The sequence below is a fragment of the Eriocheir sinensis genome, chromosome 44 (genome assembly GCF_024679095.1).
Source record: "Eriocheir sinensis breed Jianghai 21 chromosome 44, ASM2467909v1, whole genome shotgun sequence".
Classification (NCBI taxonomy): Eukaryota; Metazoa; Arthropoda; class Malacostraca; order Decapoda; family Varunidae; genus Eriocheir; species Eriocheir sinensis.
The window spans coordinates 13,180,423-13,204,257 of NC_066552.1; the positions used below are offsets into that span (position 1 = coordinate 13,180,423).

Genomic DNA, 23,835 nt, shown 5'->3' on the forward strand with positions numbered 1-23,835 from the left:
CACACACACACACACACACACACACACACACACACACACACACACACACACACACACACACACACAACATAAATAAAAAGAAAGGAAAAACAATGAAAAGATGAAAATAAATAAGGAAAAATAAAAGTTGAGGGAAGAGATGGAAAAAAAAATTAATGAAGGGAAAGACGAAGAAATACAAAGAAAATAGAATCATCACCATCACCACCACCATCACCATCACCACCACCTCTGAAGGCCAGCCCCGCGGAGGTGTACTGACCTGGGAGTAGAGGCGGCGCAGTGCGGGGGTCCAGGTGTCCTCAGGTAACCCTCCGCCCGGTGCTCACAGCGGCGTGGAGGCGGCTGCTAAGGACAGGAAATGAGAGGTGTTAAGTAGATCTGAATGTTGATTAAAGGTGGATATGCGTCTGAGAGTTAGTTAACCCAGTAGCTGCGGGGATCATGTTTCTTAAAGGCCCCTCAAAGCGAATTAAGGAGAAAAAATCATCACTCACACAAACCACTTCATAATATATATCAACGCATTAGTGATCAGTTTATACATCATCTATTTTGGGGGGTCTTTATCATGACAAAAAAAAAAATTGGCCCGTCGCTGGTACACGGTAAAGCCACAAATTTGGCCCGTCGCTGCTACTGGGTTAAAAGCGAAAAAAGTGATAGATAATAACACAGTAGATACAATAGATATATAAATGTGATGGGAAGGTAAATCAAGGTAAAAAAAAAAACACAGCAAGCTTGTATTTAATTAACGAAAGATGAAAATAGAAATATCTCAAGTAATTAGAGGAACTTAAGACGTAAAACAGGAAAATACAAGATAATACAAGCCAAATACAAGGAAATACAAGACGCATACAAGAAAATACAGGCTAAATACAGGTAAGCTAAGTTAATTAAATATGAAAACAGGTACGGAAATTAATCAAAGTTGTTAAGAAGTATACATAACCTGATTAAACGTGAATACAGGTGACTTAGTGTTAATGCAAGGTGCGGACAGGTGCGGGAAGTTAATTAAAAGGTGTGAGGAGATTAGTTAGACCCAAATTTAAAGGTGTTCCCAGCTGTACTAAAGTTAATTAAGGGTGCGTGAACATAATGGCAGGTGAAGAGGTTGGGATACGAGATTAAAAAGTATATATATAGTAATTAATTATGAATGTCTCTCTCTCTCTTTCTCTCTCTCTCTCTCTCTCTCTCTCTCTCTCTCTCTCTCTCTCTCTCTCTCTCTCTCTCTCTCTCTCTCTCTCTCTCTCATTTATTTACTCTTTTCTTCCTCTTTTTTTTATTTCCTACGTTTTTTTTTCTCTTCTTTCTTTTTTTCTTTCTCTAATTTTCTTTTTTTTATTTTCACTTTCAATTCTTTCTTTATATTTTTTATCTTTTGTATATCTTCTTTTCTTTCTCCTCCTCTCTTTTTCATCTCCTCCTCCTCCTCCTTTCTTTACCTATCATCCTTTTCTTTTCCTTCTTCGCATCCATTCTTTTCTTCTTCTTCATCTCCTCCTCCTCCTTCTCCTCCTCGCACACGCACACGCACGCACGCACGCACACATCCTCACGTCCTTGGCTATATCAATCGCATTTAACGACCGGAATTCGGGGATTTGAATCTTCCTCCTCCTCCTCCTCCTCCTCCTCCTCTGAAGTATATAGCAAGCAACGCCTCAGGTGAGCATCAAACACGCGCCAGGTGAACTAAAGCAAGGTAAGAACTCCACACACACACACACACACACACACACACACACACACACACACACACACACACACACACACACACACACATACTTATAATCTTTCCTTTGTTTTACGTATATTTCTATTTATTTTTCTTCTTCTTCTTCTTCTTCTTTTTCTTCTTCTCCGTTTTCATTATTTTCTATTTCTTATTTTTGCTGTTATTGTTTCGTCTTATTTCTATTAATTATGTTTGTTTATTTTCTCCCCTAGATAGATAGATAGACAGCCAGATAGATTGATACATAGATAGATAGATAGATAGATAGTGAGAGAGGCAGCTAGAGAGAGAGAGAGAGAGAGAGAGAGAGAGAGAGAGAGAGAGAGAGAGAGAGAGTGGTTATAAATTTAAAGACGCTCCGCTCACAAGCTTAACGCTAATCCCTTTGTAAGCTTTTTGTCTTCTTATATAATGCAACACACTTTTATGTAACACTGAGGTACTGTTTTTTTTATATGTGTGTGTGTGTGTGTGTGTGTGTGTGTGTGTGTGTGTGTGTGTGTGTGTGTGTGTGTGTGTGTGTGTGTGTGTGTGTGTGTGTGTGTGTGTGTTTCCCAGGCCGAGAAATGTGGTTTGTGAGGGGTAAGGGAAGGAGGGGTTGTGTGTGTGTGTGTGTGTGTGTGTGTGTGTGTGTGTGTGTGTGTGTGTGTGTGTGTGTGTGTGTGTGTGTGTGTGTTCATAGCTTTGTGTTTCTTGGGCTTATACAACACCATCATCACCACCACCACCAACATCACCACCACCACCAACATCACCACCACAAACACCAACACCACCACCACCAACAACAACAACAACAAGAGATTCCAACACCACAAAACTCAGCATTCGATCCTATTCCTCCCACCAACAGATGCAGGGCGTGACTTTCATCCTCTCTGTGGGTCTGCTGCTGGGTCTGACTACTGCTGACCCTGCTGCCGACCCCGCCCCTGCTCCTGCTCCTGCCCCTAAACCGCACCCAAAACCGGCAGCCAAACCCGCGCTGGCATACGGGTACAATATTGGCTACGATAGCGACGAGAGCCTGGAGAGCAACGAGTACTACGGTAACCTCTACGGAAGACGCGGTATCGGTTCCAAATTCGGTACCCATAAGACTATCGGTACCAGTGGCTTCAGTAACTACTTCGGGGGCCTGGGCGGCGTTCCCTATGGTACCGTTGGAGGCGTGGTACCGACACAGTTTGGTACCGTTGGCTACGTGCAACAGCCTGGTATATATGGGGGCCTTGGCACTGGTTATGGTACCGCTACTGGGTATGGTACCGCTACTGGGTATGGTACCGGATACGGGAGTGCCTATGGAAGCCCCTATGGCACCACTGGGTACAAGAACTTCGGCCGTGACTACAGCGAGGAACGGAACATAGGATTTGGGGGTCAGAGATTTGGATCCTACAAGCATGGGTTCGGTGGTAGGACTCCTTTCTACTACGGCAGGCATCGCTAAGGGGGTTCTGATCCTATTGTTGCCACCTGTATCTCTCTGTATGCATTGTTAGGGGTATTAAACTTGATCTTGAGGTGGTACTAATGTGTGTAACTGTATATCTTTCCCTCCATCGGTGTATCTAATGTATTACTAATGGTATATATAGATTTGCCTTATATGCTGTTGTGGGTTTGATAATATGACTTTGGTGTGTTTAATACGTGTATGAGTGTATTTTTAGCTTTCTTAAGTATACCGGAAAATGAGTATAATGTGGAGTATATTTTTAGTAGTGGAGGAGGAGGAGAAGAAGAAGAGAAAGAAGAGGAGAAAGAAGAGAAAGAGGAGGGGAAGAGAAAGAGGAATAGAGATGAAGGAGTAAGAAGAGAAAGAAAATAAAGAATAGAAAGACGAAAAGGAGAAATTAAAAGGAAGAGGAAAAAGAGGAAAAAAGAGAAATAGGAAAAAAAGAAGAATATTAGCTAACTCTTGTCATATGTGTGTGTGTGTGTGTGTGTGTGTGTGTGTGTGTGTGTGTGTGTGTGTGTGTGTGTGTGTGTGTGTGTGTGTGTTTAACCCCTCAATAAAGAAAGCTAAACAGTATTGAAGTAAAAGTTGGTCTGTCATTCCTCATACCTACGCGCTAAACACACACACACACACACACACACACACACACACACACACACACACACTACTACTACTACTACTACTACTGCTACTATGACTACTATTACTACTACTTCTACTACTACTACTACTACTACTACTACTACTATGAAGAAGGGGAAGTAAAAAAGAACAAAATATGAGAAAAAGAAAGAAAATAATAAAAGAAAGAGAAAAAAAAAGATGGAAGGAAATGAAGAAGAAGAAGAAGAAGATTTATGAGAGGGAAGAAACACACACACACACACACACACACACACACACACACACACACACACACACACACACACACACACACACACACACACACACACACACACACACACACACACACACACACACACACACACACACACCTTCTTAAGTCCTTCCTGTCCTTGAAACGCTGTCCTTGATCCTCCTCCTCCTCCTCCTCCTCCTCCCTCTCCTCCTCCTCCTCCTCATGGGCCTTAAACACAGTAGTAAAAAACAACAACAAAAACAAGAAAACAAAAAAAAAAAACAAGAACAACAATAAATAACAATAATAATAACAATAATAACAACAAAACGACGTCATAGTTTTTTTGCGTTCGAGTGTGATGCAAAAAAAATAAATAAGACACGTCAATTATTTCTATTATTTCTTGCTTGAGTGTGTGTGTGTGTGTGTGTGTGTGTGTGTGTGTGTGTGTGTGTGTGTGTGTGTGTGTGTGTTTAAGTTTATGGTCTTTCTCTCTCCCTTCTTTTTATTCCTTTCTAATTATTCTTTTTTTCATATATTCCTTTTTCTTATCTCTTTTTTTTCTTCTATGGTTAAATCCGCTGGTCCAAGTTCGTATCCCGGTCCAGGCAGTCAACGTACACTCCACCACCAAGCCGTTCACCTTCCTTCCTTTTTTTTCTTCTATGGTTAAATCCGCTGGTCCAAGTTCGAATCCCGGTCCAGGCAGTCAGCGTACACTCCACCACCAGGCCGTTCACCTTCCTTCCGGCTGGCCTATAAATGGGTTACCTGGGAAAACCCGAGGAAGGTCAATTATTCGCATGATTTCCTTTAAGTTTGCATTCTAATATGATGTTGTAAAGCGTCGACTCTAAGCTGCATGACTGACTGATCGATAGTTTAGTGTTGCAGGTAAACAACAAGGGAGAAGGGAGGAGCATGCCATCCCAACCCCCAGGCAGGACAGTGCGTGATTATACAACTAAGGATACATGTGTAGGGAGCACCAGGAAACTAAAAAGATACAATGGTAGGAAGGAATGCACAACAAGGGAGGGGGCGGTACCTGGCGGCCTCCCCCTAGACAATAAGAAAATAAAACGCGGGGCCGGAGAAATACATTGCCCACGCACTAGATGGGAGTGAATACAGAGCTACAGTAAACAGGCATCCAGCAACTCTAAGCTATGTCTTGTTTTTATAAGCTTGTCCTTCTGCTACGGTGATTCCCTCTTCGTTTTAAGCTTAGAATGCTTTATTTTTCGCATGGTCAAATCTGCGTTAAGACAATGGAAGGAGGAGGAGGAGGAGGAGGAGATGGAGGAGGAAGGAGATGAAAGAGAAGGAAAGGGATGAAGATAAAGAAAAGGATGATAGATAGAGATAGAAGGAAGAGAAAGAGGAGGAGGAGGAGGAGGAAGAAGGAGATGAAAGAGAAGGAAAGAATGAATGCTAAGAAGAAGATAAAGAAAAGGATGATAGATAGAGATAGAAGGAAGAGAAAGAGGAGGAGGAGATGGAGGAGGAGGAAGATGAAAGAGAAGGAAAGAATGGATGCTAAGAAGAAGATAAAGAAAAGGATGATAGATAGAGATAGAAGGAAGAGAAAGAGGAGGAGGAGATGGAGGAGGAGGAAGGAGATGAAAGAGAAGGAAAGAATGGATGCCGAGAAGAAGATAAAGAAAAGGATATTAGAGATAGGGAGAGAAAGAAGAAGAGAAAAAAGGAGGAGGAAGAAGAAGGAGACTGATTGATAAGTTTGCGAAGAAGAAAAAAAGAAAACAATGATAGATAAAAATAGGAGGAAGAGGAGGAAGAAGAAGAAGAAGAAGAAGAAGAAGAAGAAGAAGAAGAAGAAGAAGAGGAGGAGGAAGAAGAGGAGGAGGAGGAGGAAGAAAGGGAGAAAGCCATTTATACCACAAGGAAGGGACCAGAGAGAGAGAGAGAGAGAGAGAGAGAGAGAGAGAGAGAGAGAGAGAGAGAGAGAGAGAGAGAGAGAGAGAGAGAGAAGAAAAAGAGGAGGAGGAGGAGGAGGAGGAAGAGGAGGAGGAGAGGAAGAGGAAGAGAGAAAAAAAATGTCATGTTTTTTTTCTTTTTCTAAATCCCAACCATTTTTATCTGATGTGTGTGTGTGTGTGTGTGTGTGTGTGTGTGTGTGTTACTTGCATTTTTTTCGTTTTATTTTATTTTATGTTCGTTTTCTTCTCTTTCTTTTTCTTCTTATTTGTAACTAAAAAAAAAAAAATAGAGATAAAAAACACAATTATATTCTTCTCATTCTTTTATTGACAAACATTTCTTAAGACAAAAACAATAAAACAAACAAAAACACCAGTTCCACACACACACACAAACACACACACACACACACACACACACACACACACACACACACAGGTTAGGTAAGGCTAGGTTAGGTAAGGTAAGGTAAGGTAAGGTAAGGTTAGGTAAGGTAAGGTAAGGTAAGGCAAGGTAAGGTAAGGTAAGGTAAGGTAAGGTAAGGTTAGGTAAGGTAAGGTAAGGTAAGGCAAGGCAAGGTAAGGTAAGGTAAGGTAAGGTAAGGTTAGGTAAGGTAAGGTAAGGTAAGGTTAGGTAAGGTAAGGTTAGGTAAGGTAAGGTAAGGTAAGGTAAGGTAAGGTAAGGTAAGGTAAGGTAAGGTAAGGTAAGGTAAGGTAAGGTAAGGTAAATCATTATAAACCAAACCAAACCAATTCTCAACCATCACATATTTTTAAGGTAGTGTAAGGTAAGGTAAGGTAAGGAAAGGTAAATCATTATAAACCAAACCAAACCAATTCTCAACCATCACATATCTTTAAGGTAATGTAAGGTAAGGTAAGGTAAGGTAATCATCACATCTTAGTGGTGATGGTAATGGTAGTGTCCGCGGCCTCCATGTCCAAAGTTCCCATGTCCAAAGCCACCATGTCCAAGGCCACCATGTCCAAAACCACCATGTCCAAAGTTGCTGTATCTCCCAAAGGACTGCCTTCTTCTGTATCCCCCCCTGCGGCGATGGGGGTCAGCCAGGGCGTCGGGAGATGGGAGGGGCAATGGGTTCGCCACAGGGTCGGCTACTGGGTATGGGAGGGCGGCAGGGTCTGGGTATGGGAGCGCCATGGCCACGGTGACCGCCAGACACATTGCCACGATCAGGGTCTGCGAGAGAGAGACATGGTTGGGTTAGGTGAGGTGAGGTGTGGTAAGTTATCTAGTTCTTGTTGTTGTTGTCTTATTTCTGCTGTTATTATTGTTTACTTCTCTTTTCTTTTCTTTCTTTTACTCCTCTTCCTCCTCCTTCTCCTCCTCCTTCTAAGCCTCCTTCATCCTAAGCCTTCCAAAACAAAAGACGTTATCCAAATCTTAGGGTTAGGTGAGCTGAGGTGTGGTAAGTTATCTAGTTCTTGTTGTTGTTGTCTTATTTCTGCTGTTATTATTGTTTCCTTCTCTTCTCTTTTCTTTCTTTTACTCCTATTCTTTCTTCTTCTTCTCTTCCTCCTCCTTCTAATCCTCCTCCTTCATCGCTGAGGTGTGGTAAGTTATCTAGTTCTTGTTGCTGTTGTCTTATTTCTGCTGTTATTATTGTTTCCTCCTCTTCTCTTTTCTTTCTTTTACTCCTATTCTTTCTTCTTCTCCTCTCCCTCCTCCTTCTCCTCCTCCTTGTAATCCTCCTTCATCCTAAGCCTTCCAAAACAAAAGATGTTATCCAAATCTATATCAAAACTATACTAACACTGAAGACGTTATCCACTTCTATATATACACACTGAAGACGTTATCCAATTCTACATATAACTGAAGACGTTATCCAAATCTATATATACACACTGAAGACGTTATCCAAATCTATATATACACACTGAAGACGTTATCCAAATCTATATATACACACTGAAGACGTTATCCAATTCTACATAACTGAAGACGTTATCCAATTCTACATATAACTGAAGACGTTATCCAAATCTATATCAAAACTAAAGACGTTATCCAAATCTCTATATGAAACTGAAGACGTTATCCAAATCTATGTCAAAATTGAAACATAAGACGCTATCCAAATCTATACAAGACTGAAAACATTACTATCCAAATCTATACAAAACAAAAGACAAAAGACACTCACCGTTTGCATCGTGGTGGTTGTCGAAGGAACCCAAAACAAATGAAGATCAAATTGAAATCAGTCACGAAATCGGAACTCTTGCAGAAAACCCGGGGATGATCTTCTTGCCGTCTATTACTGAGGGGTTCCAAGGGGTTTCTGGGGTCCGTAGGGGTTTGGATTCTTATATAGGTGATGGATGAAGGCTTTGGGGGGATATGCGCCGCTGGGTAAGGACGCAGAAGGGCGCGAAAAAGGGCAAAAAAAGGGTAATAAAGGGGAAGTTGAGGGGAAGTTGAGGTGTAGGTCTTGTAACTTGAGACCGCATATCTGTTAATTGTTTTCCTGTCTCCTTCCTCTTTTGCTCCTTTTCTTCTTCTTCTTCTTCTTCTTCTTCTTCTTCCTTTTCTTTTTCCACAAGTGTTCTTCTTTTTCTTCTTCTTCTTCTTCCTTTTCGTTTTCCATAAGTTTTCTTCTTCTTCTTCTTCTTCTTCTTCTTCTTCTTCTTCTTCTTCTTCTTCTTCTTCTTCTTCTTCTCCTTCTTCTTCCTCTTCTTTTTCCATAAGTTTTCTTCTTCTTCTTCTTCTTCTTCTTCTCCTCCTTCTTCCTTTTCTTTTTCCACAAGTGTTCTTCTTTTTTTTTCTTCTTCTTTTTCTTCTTCTTCTTCTTCTCCTTCTTCTTTCTCTTCTTTTTTCATAAGTTTTCTTCTTCTTCTTCGTCCTCTTCTTTTTCCATAAGTTTTCTTCTTCTTTTTCTTCTTCTTCTTCTTTTCCTTCTTCTTCCTCTTCTTTTTCCATAAGTTTTCTTCTTCTTCTTCTTCTTCTTTTTCCATAAGTTTCCTTCTTCTTCTTCATCTTCTTTTTCTTCTTCTTCTTCCTCTTCTTCTTCATCTTCTTCTTCTTCTTTTCTTTCGTTCTCAATGTTTCTTTCATCTTTCTTCCTCCTCCTCTTCTTCTTTCTCAGGTTTTTCTCTTTCTTCTTCTTCCTCCTCCTCTTCCTCCTCCTCCTCCTCCTCCTTCTCCTCCTCCTCCTTCTCCTCCTTCCATTTCTATTCCTGTGTGTCTAAATTTAGTAATTCTTCTTATTTGTCTTCTTCTTCTTCTTCTTCTTCTTCTTCTTCTCAATAGGAAAAGGGTGGATGGGGAAGGACTCGATACGGGGAACCTACGGGAATTTACCACTTTAACCCATACGAGGAGGAGGAGGAGGAGGAGGAGGAGGAGGAGGAGGAGGAGGAGGAGATAGGTAAGGGTAGGGAAGGTATGGAGAGAGAGAGTGTTTATGGTCAGAAGAAGGAAGAAGAAGAGGAGGAGGAGGAGGAGGAGGAGGAGGAGGAGAGGAAAAAAGCGTCTAGTTATATAAGTGGTATAGGGGGAGAGAGAGAGAGAGAGAGAGAGAGAGAGAGAGAGAGAGAGAGAGAGAGAGAGAGAGAGAGAGAGAGAGAGAGAGACTTTGACCATTCGGAGACAGATATAGAAACATGATAAGAAATGGTCACATACACACACACACACACACACACACACACACACACACACACACTCACACACACGCACGCACACACACACACACACACACATGCAAAACTATTTCCTGTATTTCGCCATTTCTACGAAGAGAGAGAGAGAGAGAGAGAGAGAGAGAGAGAGAGAGAGAGAGAGAGAGAGAGAGACAGACAAACAGACAGACAGAACACAACCAAAATCAACCAAAATCAACCACAAACTAACTCAACCATATTTCAACCACAACCACGTGTGCTAACCCAACCAAAATTCAACCCAAACCAAACACCAAAACCACCACAACAAGCTCAACCAAACACAACCATATTTCAACCATTCCCAACAGCAACCAACGTCAGACAGGTTCCCTAGATCCGGCTCATGAGTTTGGCTGATACCTGATTCTTACGTAAGGGAGCAGGTTAATTAGGTTTCTGCTCAGGTGTTTCGTCCACGTGTATACCAGTTTGACCACGCCCACCTCCTCCTCCTCCTCCTCCTCCTTGCTCCTGTGTCTCTGTCTCCTTCTAGTGGTTTGTTTTGTTTTGTTTTTCTTTTTTTGGTGGTTGGGTTTGGGTTGTTATTGGGTGACTAGTTGTGTGGTTGTGTTTGTGTTGCTAGGTTTTAATTTTTTTGTATATTTTTTTCTTCTCTTTTTTCTTTTTCTATTTCTTTCTCTCATTCTCACTTTCGTTTTCTCTTTCTTTCTCTCTTTTTCTTCCTTCCTTCCTTCCTTCCTTCCTTCCTTCCTTCCTTCCCTCCCTTGAATATTCAGTTCCTACCATTATTACAAAACGTGTGTGTGTGTGTGTGTGTGTGTGTGTGTGTGTGTGTGTGTGTGTGTGTGTGTGTTACGCTTAAGCCTATAATACCAATTCTAGCCTTTTTTTCATAGTGAGGCGAACCCGTTAGATCCTCAAGCACGTGTATTTTTTTTTTATAGTGGCGCCATTCTTCCCTGACTTCCTCATACACGACTCCACCTGTTCCAAGGCCTCGAGGTGAATTCTAAGCCTCCTATCTGACCTTGTAAAACCTCTTCCGTGATGCTGGGGAAGGTGAGTCACAAGTTGATGCCGAGAAAGAAGTGCTTGGGGGAAGGCCTGTTTGGGTGGGGTAATGATGTCAACGTGTGTGTGTGTGTGTGTGTGTGTGTGTGTGTGTGTGTGTGTGTGTGTGTGTGTGTGTGTGTGTGGAAGCTGCAATTTGTTTACATAATTGGAGTTCTTGCGCTGAAAGGAATACAGATTAGGATGCGGTGATGCTGAAATTGATACGTTAGGTTGTGATGGCAAAAGGAATATCAGCCCCCCTCCCCTCCCACCCCACTTCCTTCCTTCCTTTCTTACTTCCTCTCCGCCTTCCTTCCTTCCTTCTTTCCTTTTTTCCTTCCTTATCTACCTACGTTCGCATTAAAAACTCTTCTTTCTATCCTTCCTTCCTTCCTTCCTTCCTTCCTTCGATCCTTTCTTACTCTCTTTCGTCACCCTCAAGTCGTTCAACAGATCCTGTCCTTTCTATCTTTAATGAGTGATCGTCAGTTGTGTGTCAATTTTTTATGGGTGCCATCTCATGTGGGTCTATATCACAATGTCACAGCTGACCGCCTAGCGATGGAAGCCTGCCGTCTGCCTCCACGTGGTGATGGACGCCCCCTCTCCCTGCCCTGTCACCTCTCCAGAGTCCGCTCCGCCGCCTTCCTTCCTGCACGGCGTCGTAGGGATGCAGAGAGGCCTCACAGCGTCACCATCAACCACTACGAGTCTGTCTGCCGTCACAAATACTCCTACCGACGCCGGGGCCTCATGGTTCGGAGACATAATGTTGTCTCCGCACGTCTGTGGCTGGGCTACCGTCCACCGTGGCAGGTCGCCGGGGTGGAGGGGGAGCCTGTATTTACGGAATGTCGCCTGTGCCGCTCACCGATGTCGAACACCATCGAACATTACTGCCTGGCCTGCCCCACTGTTCGTGGTTTGCTACCCCAGGGACAGCCGTTGGATGCTGTCTGCCGCCACCTCCTGAACCACGACTTCCTCGACGCAATCCTGGTGCGCCACCCTCGTTTTGGTGGATTCTCCTAATGTTATGTGCCCTACGTGGCACTAGTCCCTCTAAATTTTTCTGACTTATCTGTGTATTACATCAACTTGCTTCCTGTTTTAGTGTGTGTGTGTGTGTGTGTGTGTGTGTGTGTGTGTGTGTGTGCATTCAAACTCTATTGTCTATAGTTAAACCTGATGCATTTGCTAAAAATTGTTTTGTCTGACGCTATTGCGCAATAAATTTATCAAACAACAACAACTCTCTTTCGTTCTTCGTCAACAACCAAAACCGAAGGCCCAGCTCAAGGCGTCACTCGTACCCATACAGAAAATAAAAACAGGTTAATCAGGCTTGGCCCACATAAACAACGATAAGACGATGTATATTTAGAGAGAGGAAGGACAGGCCGTATGCTTAACCCTATCCCAACCCAAGTACACATATCTGGGCTCTCGTAGGAGTTTGGTGCATTGCCAAGGGCAGTTTAATGACCCTGGTGGTAGGCTGACCCTTCCTCTGTACCCTGAACCTAAGAAACACTCGTTAGAACAGGATTGAACCTCTTTTTGACAAGGCTTTTGTGGGAGTTGTGGGCATTTCCAGGGGTAGTTTAATGGCCCTGGTGGTAGTTTGACCCTTCCTCTGTACCGTGAACCTTAAGAAATGCCCAAGTCCCCCACAAATTCTACGCAAGCCTTCTTCTTTCTTTCACTCCCTTTCTTTCCCTTCTCCTTTCACTCCCTTTCTTCCCTTCTACTTTTTATCTTTCCACTTTTTTCTTCTTCCTCTTTCTTTCACTCCCTCTCTGTCCCTTCTTCCTTTCACTCCTTACTTCCTCCCTTCTACTTTCCCTCCACGCTTTTCTTCTTCTTTCACTTCCTACACAGTCAAACCATGATTTCTGCTGGCGTGGTTCTCATATTTCCGTGGTTTTCTGACGTGTCCACGATCTTCCAAAGCTACGGTAGATTTCACTGAAGGACGACGGTATTACCCACCATCATCATCACCAGCAGCAGTAATACCAAGAAGCAAATGAGGAACACGCTGGCGGAAATCGTGGTTTGACTGAAGATCCACGGAGAGTTTGCCCAGTGTAACAGCCCCTTAATTATTTCCATTTTATCAAGGTTTGTCTTCCTTATATGACTTTAACTGTTTTTTGTTCTCTCTCCCACCAGTTTACCTTCATTTATATATTACCTTTTCTTAACTTCTTTTAAATCTCGTAAGTGAAAATCGTTTAATCTTTCCTTTTCCTCCTAACTTTCTCATTTACTTCCTCGTCTTCATTTCGTCGTATCTTTTCTTCTGTACTCTTTAACTACCTCTATACCTAAAAATAGTTTGTTTAATGAAAGGAGGGAGATAGCAAGGGCACAGAGAGCGAGATGAAGAGGCAGCATTGAGACATGGAATAGGCTAGCGGACATCGTGGTTTGACTGAAGATCCACGAAGAATTTGCCCAGTGTGATAGCCCCTCAATGTTACTTCTTTACTCTATAATTACCTCTATGCCCATTAATAGATTGTTTAATGAAAGGAGGAAGATAGGAAGGGCACAGAGAGCGACAACAGGAGATGAAGAGGCAGCATTGAGACATGGAATAGGCAAGCGGGCATCGTGGTTTGACTGAAGATCCACGGAGAATTTGCCCAGTGTGATAGCCCCTCAGTGTTACTTCTTTACTCTATAATTACCTCTATGCCCATTAATAGATTGTTTAATGAAAGGAGGGAGATAGCAAGGGCACAGAGAGCGACAACAGGAAATGAAGAGGCAGCATTGAGACATGGAATAGGCTAGCGGACATCGTGGTTTGACTGAAGATCCACGGAGAATTTGCCCAGTGTGATAGCCCCTTAATGTTACTTGGGGAAATTCCATGGAGTGTTTTGTGATGCGGTGATAGTTTTACACGTCTTCTGCGCCTCGAAGGGGAAAATCACCAAGGGAAACCCGGTCAAATCTTCTCGTGGCCTTGGGAAGTAGCCGTGTTGGGATGGGAGGAGGGGAAGGAAGGGAAGAGAAGGGAAGGGAGGGGAAGGGAAGGGAAAGGAAGGGAAAGGATGAAAAGGGAAGGGAAGGGAAGGAAAGGGAAGGGAAAGGAAAGGGAAGGGAAGGGAAAGGAAAGGGAAGGGAAAGGAAAGGATGAAAAGGGTTGGGAGAGAGAGAGAGAGAGAGAGAGAGAGAGAGAGAGAGAGAGAGAACTACGTCGTTGCCGGGGCCTCCTTTGAAAGCACACACACACACACACACACACACACACACACACACACACACAGGTCAACCGCTTCTTATTATTTTTTGTTGTTATTTTTGTTGTTGTTTAGGGTACACACGAGTTTGACCGTTTGACCTCCTCCTCCTCCTCCTCCTCTTCATTCTTTTTTTATCACATCTCATTTCTTCCTGTTTTCTCTCTCTCTCTCTCTCTCTCTCTGCTGAAAGAAACAAAGAGCGAAATACTCTCCTCCCTCACAACCGTATTCAATATGTCCTTGCGACAAGGCATTGTCCCTTCAGATTGGAAAAAGGCTAACGTGACACCGATTTTTAAGAAAGGAGACAAAAAAAAAAAAAAAGTACCAGGTTATTACAGGCCCATTAGTCTAACTTCGGTTGTAGGTAAGCTACTTGAGGGCATAATTAGAGACAAAATTGTGAGTTACCTTGAAAGCCACTCATTAATTGGGGACTCACAACATGGCTTCCGAAACAAAAGATCCTGCCTATCAAATCTATTAACCTTTTATAACGACCTCTTCACTGTTTATGACGTAACCAAATCACTGGACGTAGTCTATCTTGATTTCCAGAAAGCGTTTGATAAAGTCCCGCATCATAAATTACTTTACAAATTAAAGCAAATAGGTATTGACGGTCAGGTAAACCAATGGATCGCGAATTGGTTGAGCAACAGACAACAAAGAGTAGTGATTGACGGATTTAACTCAGAGTGGGCGCCTGTCACTAGTGGCGTCCCTCAGGACTCGGTTCTTGGCCCAGTGCTCTTCATTATTTACATCAACGACGTGGATGTTGGACTCAATAACCGCATTAGTAAATTTGCAGACGACACAAAGATTGGTAACTCGGTTCTCACTGACGAAGACAGGCAAAGCCTCCAAGAGGATTTGCACAAAATTTCAGCTTGGTCGGATAGATGGGAGATGCCCTTAACGTAGACAAGTGCCAGGTCCTTGAAGTTGGAACGAGGAATAAAAGTTTGATTACGAAATGCGCGGCGTTAAACTCAAAAGCGTTCAATGCGTCAAGGACTTGGGGGTCAAAATCGCGTCAAACCTCAAATTCTCACAGCAATGCATCGATGCAGCAAATAAAGCGAACAGAATGTTGGGCTTCATTAAAAGAAACTTTTATTTAAGAATAAAGATGTAATACTCCCGCTCTACAACAGTTTAGTCAGACCCACTTGGAATATGCGGTACAGTTTTGGTCTCCCACCATGCAAAGGATATTGCTAAATTAGAAGGTGTTCAGCGTCAGGCAACGAAAATTATCCCTTCCTTGCGCAACAAATCCTACGAAGAAAGGCTTACCCTTAACATGTTCTCTCTTGAGAAACGTCGCCTCCGAGGAAAACTGATCGAATGTTTTAAAATACTTAATGGTTTCACGAATGTAGACAGATCAACATTGTTTATGATCGATGACATTTTGCGCACGAGGAACAATGGCGTAAAACTCAGATGTAGACAAGTAAATTCAGACTGCACCAAATTTTTCTTCACCAACGTTGTAGTGCGAGAATGGAATAAGCTCCCATCATCAGTGGTCCAGTGTAACACGACTGACTCCTTCAAAAATAAGCTCGACCGTCACTTCCTTCAACGTAATATCAACTAGAGTAGAAATGCAACGTTTTGGAGTCTTCTAATTAATGTAAAATCACTTAGGTTTAAGGACAGACCACCAAGTCTGGACCATGGGGTCTGTGTGGTCTGATTTTCTATGTAAATATGTAAATCTATGTAAATCTCTCTCTCTCTCGTGATGCCGTTAATTTCCTATTGTTACGATTGGAGGAGGAGGAGGAGGAGAAGATGAACAAAAACAAAAAGAACAAGAAGAAGAACAATGAGGAAGGGGAAGAAGAAGAAGAAGAAGAAGAAGAAGAAGAAGAAGAAGAGGAAGACGTTGCTATTCCCTTGCTAGATTCAGTACACACCCCCTCCCCCCCTCCCCCCTCCCCGAAGCAAGGGAAGGGAAGGGGAGTCCCCGGGAAAGACCTAAGACGAATGACCTTACTTCCCTTGTTAAACGGAGAAGGAGGAGGAGGAGGAAGAAGGTAAGAAGTGGGGAAGAGGAAAGAAGAGGTTAGGAGGAGGAAGAAGGAAGAGGGAAGAAGGAAGGGAGGAGAAAGAGGGAAGGAAGAAGGGAGGAGGAAGAGGAAGGAATGGAGGAGAAGTGGAGAAAAGGAGGAAGAAAGGAGAGGAATGGGAGAGAAGGAGAGAAAGAGAGAGAAAACGGGGAAGGAAGGAAGGAGAAGGGGAAGGAGGGAGAAGAAGAAGAAGAAGAAGAAGAAGAAGAAGAATATCATAATGGTCTTGGGAACTACGCGGAAGCCTTCAATGATAAACAAGGCATTTACAGCAGGCCTATAGCATTTACAGCAAGTTATATACAGTGCATTCCTTTTAACAGCCATACAGACATATTCAAGTTACCTACAGCCACTCACAAGCCTTCTAACAGCCATACAGACTATCTTACAGACCTCAACGTGACCCTGTATATACGAGATGTCAGTTCTAACAGCCTCATACAGATATATACAAGTTAGCGACGCGCATTCCCAACCCTTCGTACAGACATACAAAGACACTTGGTTATTTGGTATTGCTACTAACAGACTTTAAATAGAGATATCGAGAGTTTCAAGGAAGGGAGGAGATAGTGAAGAGGAAATGAAGAGGGGAAGAAGAGGAAGGAGGGGATGAGAAGAGGGGAAGAAGGAGGAGGAAGGGGTGAGAAAAAAAAGAGAAAGAAGGGAAGGAGGAAGAAGAAGGGAGAGAGGAAGAAGAGGAAGGGGAGAGAAGGAAGGAAGGGAAGAAGGGAGAAGGGAAGAAGAGGGGGAAGAAAGAACGAAGGGAAGAAGGGAGAAGGGAAGAAGATGAAGGAAGAAGAGGGGAAAAAGAAATAGGGGAAAGAAGGGAGGGAAGGGAAGAAGGGAGAAAGGAAGAAGAGGGGAAGAAATAACGAAAGGCAGAAGGAAGAGGGGAAGAAGAGGAAGGAAGAAAAGGGGAAAAAGAAGAAGGGGAAAGGAGGGAGGGAAGGGAAGAAGGGAGAGGGGAAAAGGAGGAAGGAAGAAGAGGGGAAGAAATAACGAAAGGCAGAAGGAAGAGGGGAAGAAGAGGAAGGAAGAAAAGGGGTAAAAGAAGAAGGGGAATGAAGGGAGGGAAGGGAAGAAGGGAGAGGGGAAGAAGAGGAAGAAAGAAGAGGGGAAGAAGGGGAAAGAAGGGAGGGAAGGGAAGAGGGGAGACGGGAAGAAGAGGAAGGAAGAAGAGGGGAAGAAGAAGAAGAGGGGGGTAAAAGAACGAAAGGAAGAAGAGAGATAGAAAAAAAAACACCAACTTCTAATCATTTTTTTTTTTTTTTTTTTTTTTTGACGTGCCAGCCTATAGCGCCGGTAGGCTTTCTTGAGGGGCCTAGATGGTAGTGGGCCCCAGCTCGTTATGGCGCAGGCAAGTGTTTTATAGTGGCGCCATCTCTTTCTTGGCTCATGCTGCCCCCCGGAGCTGTTTCTTGATTCACTTGGACGGTTTCCTCACGAGTCCGGGTTAAAATCTATCTTGCATTTTCCTTTTTAAATTCCACATAATAATTTCACTTCTAATTCCTCTTTTTATATATTGATTGATAAGTTTATTGATGCAGACACAACAAAGGAGTAGAGAGGAACGATTTACGTCACTCAACCCATAAATCCTAACTCTGACCTTCCCCTTTTCTTATTGCGTATGTCCAGACCATCACCAGCATCCTCCTGAAATACCCAGCAACCCATCTCAACCACACGTGTCCAATCCATATATAGACAGATAGATAGATAGAGAGAGAGACCACCATCCCATATTAACCATACGTGTCCAATCCATATATAGACAGATAAACAGAGAGAGAGAGAGAGAGAGAGAGAGAGAGAGAGAGAGAGAGAGAGAGAGAGAGAGAGAGAGATGGAGAGAAAGTTTGCAGAGAAATTAGCATCCCTTTCCTTCACTGTTAAGGGAATCCCGAGGTATTTTCACCGAGGAGGAAGAAGAAGGAAGGAAGGAAGGAAGGAAGGAGGTTAAGGGACAAGGTGAATGAGAGGAGTGAGAGAGGAAGCGAGAGAGAGGAAAGGAGAGGAAGAGGATAAGAAGGAAAAGAAGGAAAGGAAGGGAGAGGAAGAGAGGAGAGGAGGGACAGGAAAGGGAAAGGACAGGTAGAGGAAGAGATCGAGGAAGAGGAGGAGGAGGAGGAGGAGGAGGAGGAGGAGGAGAGGAAGGAGAAGAGGAGGGAATCGGAGGAGGTAAGAAAAGAAGATGCCGTAAGGAAGAGAGAGAGAGAGAGAGAGAGAGAGAGAGAGAGAGAGAGAAACACACCTGTGCATTCCAACCTGTCTGACTTCGAAATTAATACATGCAGTAGTAGTAGTAGTAGTAGTAGTAGTAGTAGTAGTAGTAGTAGTAGTAGTAGTAGTAGTTGTTGTTGTTGTTGTTGTTCTTGTTCTTGTTGTTGTAGTAGTAGTAGTAGTAGTAGTAGTAGTAGTAGTAGTAGAATTCCTGGTGGTTCCCGACGAGCATATATAATTTTGTTTCTTGTTTTCTTTTAAGGAAGAGAGATTAGGCTGGGAATTCCTGGCCGAAACACTTCCTCCTCCTCCTCCTCCTCTATCATCTTACTCTTCTTCCTCCTCCTTCTCCTCCTCCTCTTAACTCTTCACCAATGAGATCCTTCGCTTCTCCAGGTAACCCAACTCCTCCTCCTCCTCCTTCTCCTCCTCCTCTTCTACCGATGGCCCTACCAGTTCCTTCCTCCTCCCCCCTCCCTCCCTTAGTACCCATCCTCGCTGCGTATATTAACAAGTGGTCGGGCGAGAGGCGGTCAGACACACGCTGACTTGGCTCTGAGGTTACCTGCCCGCACCTGAGCTTGTTAATATACTCCTCTTATTACTACGGACAGTCGCCGAGATGAAATTCGTAAGTAATGTTTGTGTTTATGTGTGTGTGTGTGTGTGTGTGTGTGTGTGTGTGTGTGTGTGTGTGTGTGTGTGTGTGTGTGTGTGTGTGTGTGTGTGACTTCCTATATTCAACTTTTCGATGGTTCTCCTCAGTAACCGCCATATTGCTTCTCCTACTCTACAAGCAGCCGTACTTGTTATAATTGTCTTGTAGCTTGTCGTCTCTCCACAAACTACCATATCCGTTGTTATATATATCTCGCAGTCTGTCGTTTTTGGCTTGTTTTCCAGTCCTTTCTCTCCCCATTAACCGCCATGTTGCTTTCCTCCCTACAGGCTGCCGTATTTGCTGTTCTCTGCCTGCTGGTCGGGGCATCCATCGCCCTCCCAATGCCTTACCCCAATGCCGATCCCCAATTTGGCTTCGGCGGCGGACATGGCGGCGGCGGCTTCCTCGGAGGACTCCTGAGCCGCCTTCCTCACGTCCACGGCCACGTCCACCATGGCGACCACACCCACCACTACACACGTTACCCAGGGGGCTTTACCACCGAACAAGTGGAATACAACCCCTACGGACACGGACACGGACACTTCGGGAGATAGACACTGAAGATGGATGGTCTAACTGAGGACGTTCTTCTTTGGTTCTTGGTCCGCTGGATTCTTCGTCTGTCTCTCTGTTTTCCGTTTTCTATGTGTTATCTGGTGTTCTTCATAGCCACGGACACGGACAAGGGAGATGGGATGGTCTGAAAATGTCCTTCTTTGGTTCTTGGTCCATTGGATTCCTCGTGTCTCTCTGTTTTCCGTTTTTTCTGTGTGATCTGGTGTTCATTGTAGCCACGGACACGGACAAGGAAGATGGGATGGTCAAGGATGCTGGGGAATGTCCGTTTTGAGGCATATGTACGTCCTTTCTTGGTCCGTGGTCCGTTCTCCATCTCTCCTCTTCGTTTTCTGTTATCTGGTTTTCTTTTGACCTTTCCATCCATTATTTCTCTAAGTCATCCATCCATCTCCCTTTTTCTCTCCGTTTTCTGTTATCTGATTTTCTTGACCTTTCCATCCATTATTTCTCTAAGTCATCCATCCATCTCGATCCCAGTTATCTATTTTAGCCTTGCATCCAATTCTGTTATTTGAGTTCGTTGATTGACTTTCTCATGTTATCTTATCCTGTGTTATTTTTTTACCAAGTCATCCATTTTGTCATATATATATAGTTTCTCTGTTTAATTGTTGTGTATCCATCTGTCTGTGTGTGTGTCTCTGTCTACCTAACCGACAATACGTCTATTCGATCCTGTCTTTCCTACTCTCCCTCTTTGGCTGTGAACTATATAGGCCTACTGTCAAAACCCACCTTCAGTTTCTCTAATTTCGTTTTGTATTACGACTATTTATATACTTCGATCTATACAACACATCATTCACGTGAGACTGTATATTCATTTTCTTCGTCAACTGACATCTATTCCATTAAAAGGTTGTGAATGTTATGTCTGTATATAATTCCCAAACCTAAACATCTATATATCGTATTAGTACATCAAGATCATCAATGTCATCTTAATCTAACGTAGCAGATATATCAATTAGGATGGAGAAGGAGAAGGAGGAGGGAGAGAGAGATGGGATGCTGCAGAGAGAGAGAGAGATGGGATGCTGGAGGGAGAGAGATGGGATGCTGCAGAGAGAGAGAGAGAGAGAGAGAGAGAGAGAGAGAGAGAGATGCTGGAAGGAGAGGGAGAGAGATATGGGATGCTGCAGAGAGAGAGAGAGGTCAATAGCTGTCATATACGAATCCTGACCTCAAAACCAAACGAGAAAGAACTTACATGATAAAACAACAGAAAATAAAGGAAAACTCACGTACCTTATAAACCAGTCTCCCTTCCAGCCATCCTCCATATCCTCCTGTCCTTCCTAGAGCGATGGGGGCAGCCGGAGGTCACACACAAGGTCACAATACTAAAAAATAACAAGGGACTTCTACGCCACACACGCCATCAAGGCCACCCCGTATAACTAACTCACTAGGGGTCACTTCCATAATTCGGTGCCCAAGTAAGCGTATTTGACAAGGCTTTCGTGGGTACTGTGGGCATTTCCAGGGGTAGTTTTATGACCCTGGTAGTAGTTTGACCTTTCCTCTGTGCCATGAATCTCAGAAAGCACTAATTAAAACCCGATTGATCTCTTATTCGCCCCCTGGAAATAGCTGACGTCAGAGGAGAAAGCATCTGAGAATATACTTGTAATTTATCGCTTTCACGGTCTTCAAGTATTGCATTAGGCCTAAAATGTCACTAAAATGCAATGATATCAAAGTACGGTAGCTTAGTGACGATACAAGACCATAGATAGGACTACAGGCTTCACACACTGTACCCATCCCAGCAGTGACCATGTACCCATTCTAGACAGGCCATTCTAATAGGAGCTAACTGAAACAGAGGGTTGAAAATGTTGCTAAAATGCTATAATATCAAAGTACGGTAGCTTAGTGACGATATAAGACCATAGGAAATAGGACTACACGCTTCACAAACTGTACCCATCCCAGCAGTGACCATGTACCCATTCTAGACAGGCCATTCTAATAGGGGCTAATTGAAACAGAGGCCTGAAAATGTTGCTAAAATGCTACAATATGAAGATACGGTAGCCTTGTGGCCATAGACATTTCACCCACTGTATACCCATCCCAGCAGTGACCATGTACCCATTCTAGACAGGGCATTCAAATAAGGGCTAATTAAAACAGAGGCTTGAAAATGTTGCTAAAATGCTATAATATTAAGATACGGTCATATATATACCTACATTTCCTCACCCATTGTACCCATCCCAGCAGTAACCGATAACCATGTACCCACTCTAGACACCCATTCTTATAAGGGCTAAATGAAACACAGGGTTGAAAATATGCGATATACAGTATATATTAATAATTCTGTGAACATTACCAAGGGTGGCATGTGTGGGGGGTAGGATGGGGGCTGGTCACGTAGGTTATTGGCCATTATTTCCGCAATATGTCCATCCACCGCCCCCAAGAAGCCTCCATTTAATTACTTTTTTTCTATTTTGGTGTAGCACTCAACCCTCTACTGTTCCTTAATGTTCTTGTGTGATATTGAACCTTCCGTCTTTCCTCTGATAATGGGCGGGAAGTGGAAGAAATAAGCATAATAGGTGTGGCTATGTTAACGCAAGGTGGGCGTTGCTTTCAAAGGCATATATATAAGGAAAGAAATCACTGTTATTAGCTAGGTAAGTACACTATATGGGTCATTTTGAATTCTCGTTATTATTATTATTATATGTGCATTTGTGTTTTTATATAATTAGTTGCCTTATATTTTGTCTACGTCTTTTTCAATCATTCATTAGTCTTTTTCTTTTTCTTTTTCAGTTTTCTTTTTATTTATTTGTTTCATTCATATTTTTTTCATTCATTCATTCATCCTTTGTTTTCTTTATCTCTCTCTCTCCTTTTTATTTATTTGTTTCATTCATAATTTTTTTCACTTTCATTGTCATTTACTTTTTCTTATTTCTTCCTTTTCCTTCTTTGCATTCATATTTTTTTTATTTCTTTATTACATTCATTAATCACATTTATTACATTTTTTATATCATTCCTTCATTACTTTCTTTCTTTCTTTTTCTTTCTTTACATACATCCAAGTTTTATTCATTTTTTTTTACATTTATTAAGTATTACATTCATTCATTTATTCCCACATTCATTATTCACTTTTATCACATTATTTTCATGTAATTTACTTTTGTTCATCTCATTTCCTATTTTTATTCTTTACAAACATTCAAGTTCATTTTTTTCAATATTTCTTTTATTATTTCATACATTCATCTATTTCCACATTCAGTATCCATTTCTATTGCATTACCTTCATGTCTTAATTTACTTTTGTTCATCTCATTTCCTATTTTTTATTCTTTACAAACATTCAAGTTCATTTTTTCAACATTTCTTTAATTATTTCATCCAAACATTTATTTCCACATTCAGTATCCATTTCTATTACATTATTTTCATGTCATAATTTACTTTCATTCACCTCATTTCCTATTTTTTATTCTTTACAAACATTCAAGTTCATTTTTTCAACATTTCTTTAATTATTTCATCCAAACATTTATTTCCACATTCAGTATCCATTTCTATTACATTATTTTCATGTCATAATTTACTTTCATTCACCTCATTTCCTATTTTTTCTTCCTTTACATACATTCAAGTTCATTTTTTCAACATTTCTTTAATTATTTCATCCAAACATTTATTTCCACATTCAGTATCCATTTCTATTGCATTATTTTCATGTCATAATTTACTTTCATTCACCTCATTTCCTATTTTTTCTTCCTTTACATACATTCAAGTTTTATTTTTCCGATAGTTTTTACGCTTCATACACGTATATAATTATTTCCACATTCGCTATTCACTTCTATTCCATTATTTTCATGTTGTAATTCACTCTCCGTCACCTCATCAATTTTTCTTCTTATTGCACGAACACGCACGTACATGTAGTTCACCACAGCCTGATTACAAGTCCGTGGTGAATTACACATACACCCATCCATACAGCATCTCTATAATACCCCTTTTTTATAACTCTTCCGTCCTTTCTCAATCTCCTCTTTCCTCTATCCTATCCTATCCTATCATCCATTTCCTATTCTTTACCTATCTTTCTCTTTCTCTATAATTCCCTTGCGCACTCTTCCGTCCTTTCTCTCTCTCTTCCGCTCAACCTCTTCACATAAAATCAATTACGTATCATATTAAAAAATGTCTAGGTATCTTTCTCCTTGTTCTTTACGCTTGTATGTAATGTTCTAATGTTCTTATTCTTCCCTTCCGTTATTTTTTTCTATCTCCAATTTCAG

The 23,835-nt window shown here is 42.2% G+C and overlaps 2 protein-coding genes and 4 long non-coding RNA genes across 14 annotated transcripts in view; 3 read left to right on the plus strand and 3 right to left on the minus strand.

Annotated features, from left to right (window-relative positions):
* The window catches only part of LOC126980546 (uncharacterized), a 31,012-nt gene extending 10,081 nt beyond the window's left edge, over positions 1–20,931 (minus strand). The window contains exons 1-2 of the long non-coding RNA XR_007733331.1: positions 20,786–20,931; positions 263–348 (exon numbers count right to left, since the gene is read on the minus strand). This is a non-coding gene — a long non-coding RNA (uncharacterized LOC126980546). The remainder of the gene's footprint in view (positions 1–262; positions 349–20,785) is intronic.
* On the plus strand, positions 350–3,367 carry LOC126980541 (keratin-associated protein 19-2-like). 2 transcript variants are annotated; one of them, XM_050830576.1, is made up of 2 exons: positions 350–368; positions 2,604–3,367. In XM_050830576.1, exon 2 carries the CDS (start codon positions 2,604–2,606, stop codon positions 3,201–3,203), a length of 600 nt encoding a protein of 199 aa, XP_050686533.1. In that variant the 5' UTR covers positions 350–368; the 3' UTR covers positions 3,204–3,367. The 2 variants fall into 2 exon arrangements, with proteins under 2 accessions (XP_050686533.1, XP_050686534.1); XM_050830577.1 differs by lacking the exon at positions 350–368 and adding an exon at positions 1,689–1,717.
* Positions 6,329–6,736, plus strand: LOC126980545 (uncharacterized). 8 transcript variants are annotated; one of them, XR_007733324.1, is made up of 2 exons: positions 6,329–6,561; positions 6,597–6,736. It is a non-coding gene; the product is annotated as an uncharacterized LOC126980545 (long non-coding RNA). The 8 variants fall into 8 exon arrangements; XR_007733327.1 differs by having other exon boundaries at positions 6,627–6,736; XR_007733323.1 differs by having other exon boundaries at positions 6,329–6,556.
* LOC126980542 (uncharacterized) lies at positions 6,708–8,353 on the minus strand. The gene is made up of 2 exons (XM_050830579.1): positions 8,186–8,353; positions 6,708–7,218 (listed from the first exon to the last, which is right to left on the minus strand). The coding sequence occupies exons 1-2, from the start codon at positions 8,192–8,194 to the stop codon at positions 6,919–6,921; spliced, it is 309 nt and encodes a 102-aa protein (XP_050686536.1). The 5' UTR covers positions 8,195–8,353; the 3' UTR covers positions 6,708–6,918.
* On the plus strand, positions 18,580–20,408 carry LOC126980543 (uncharacterized). Its single transcript, XR_007733321.1, has 2 exons — positions 18,580–18,925; positions 19,243–20,408. It is a non-coding gene; the product is annotated as an uncharacterized LOC126980543 (long non-coding RNA).
* Positions 19,856–20,561, minus strand: LOC126980544 (uncharacterized). The gene is made up of 2 exons (XR_007733322.1): positions 19,968–20,561; positions 19,856–19,889 (listed from the first exon to the last, which is right to left on the minus strand). It is a non-coding gene; the product is annotated as an uncharacterized LOC126980544 (long non-coding RNA).
* Positions 20,932–23,835: the final 2,904 nt, after the last annotated feature.

Bases quoted from the DNA above. Each gene is read 5' to 3' on its own strand.
- LOC126980541 (XM_050830576.1), top strand. From the start codon at position 2,604: ATGCAGGGCGTGACTTTCATCCTCTCTGTGGGTCTGCTGCTGGGTCTG.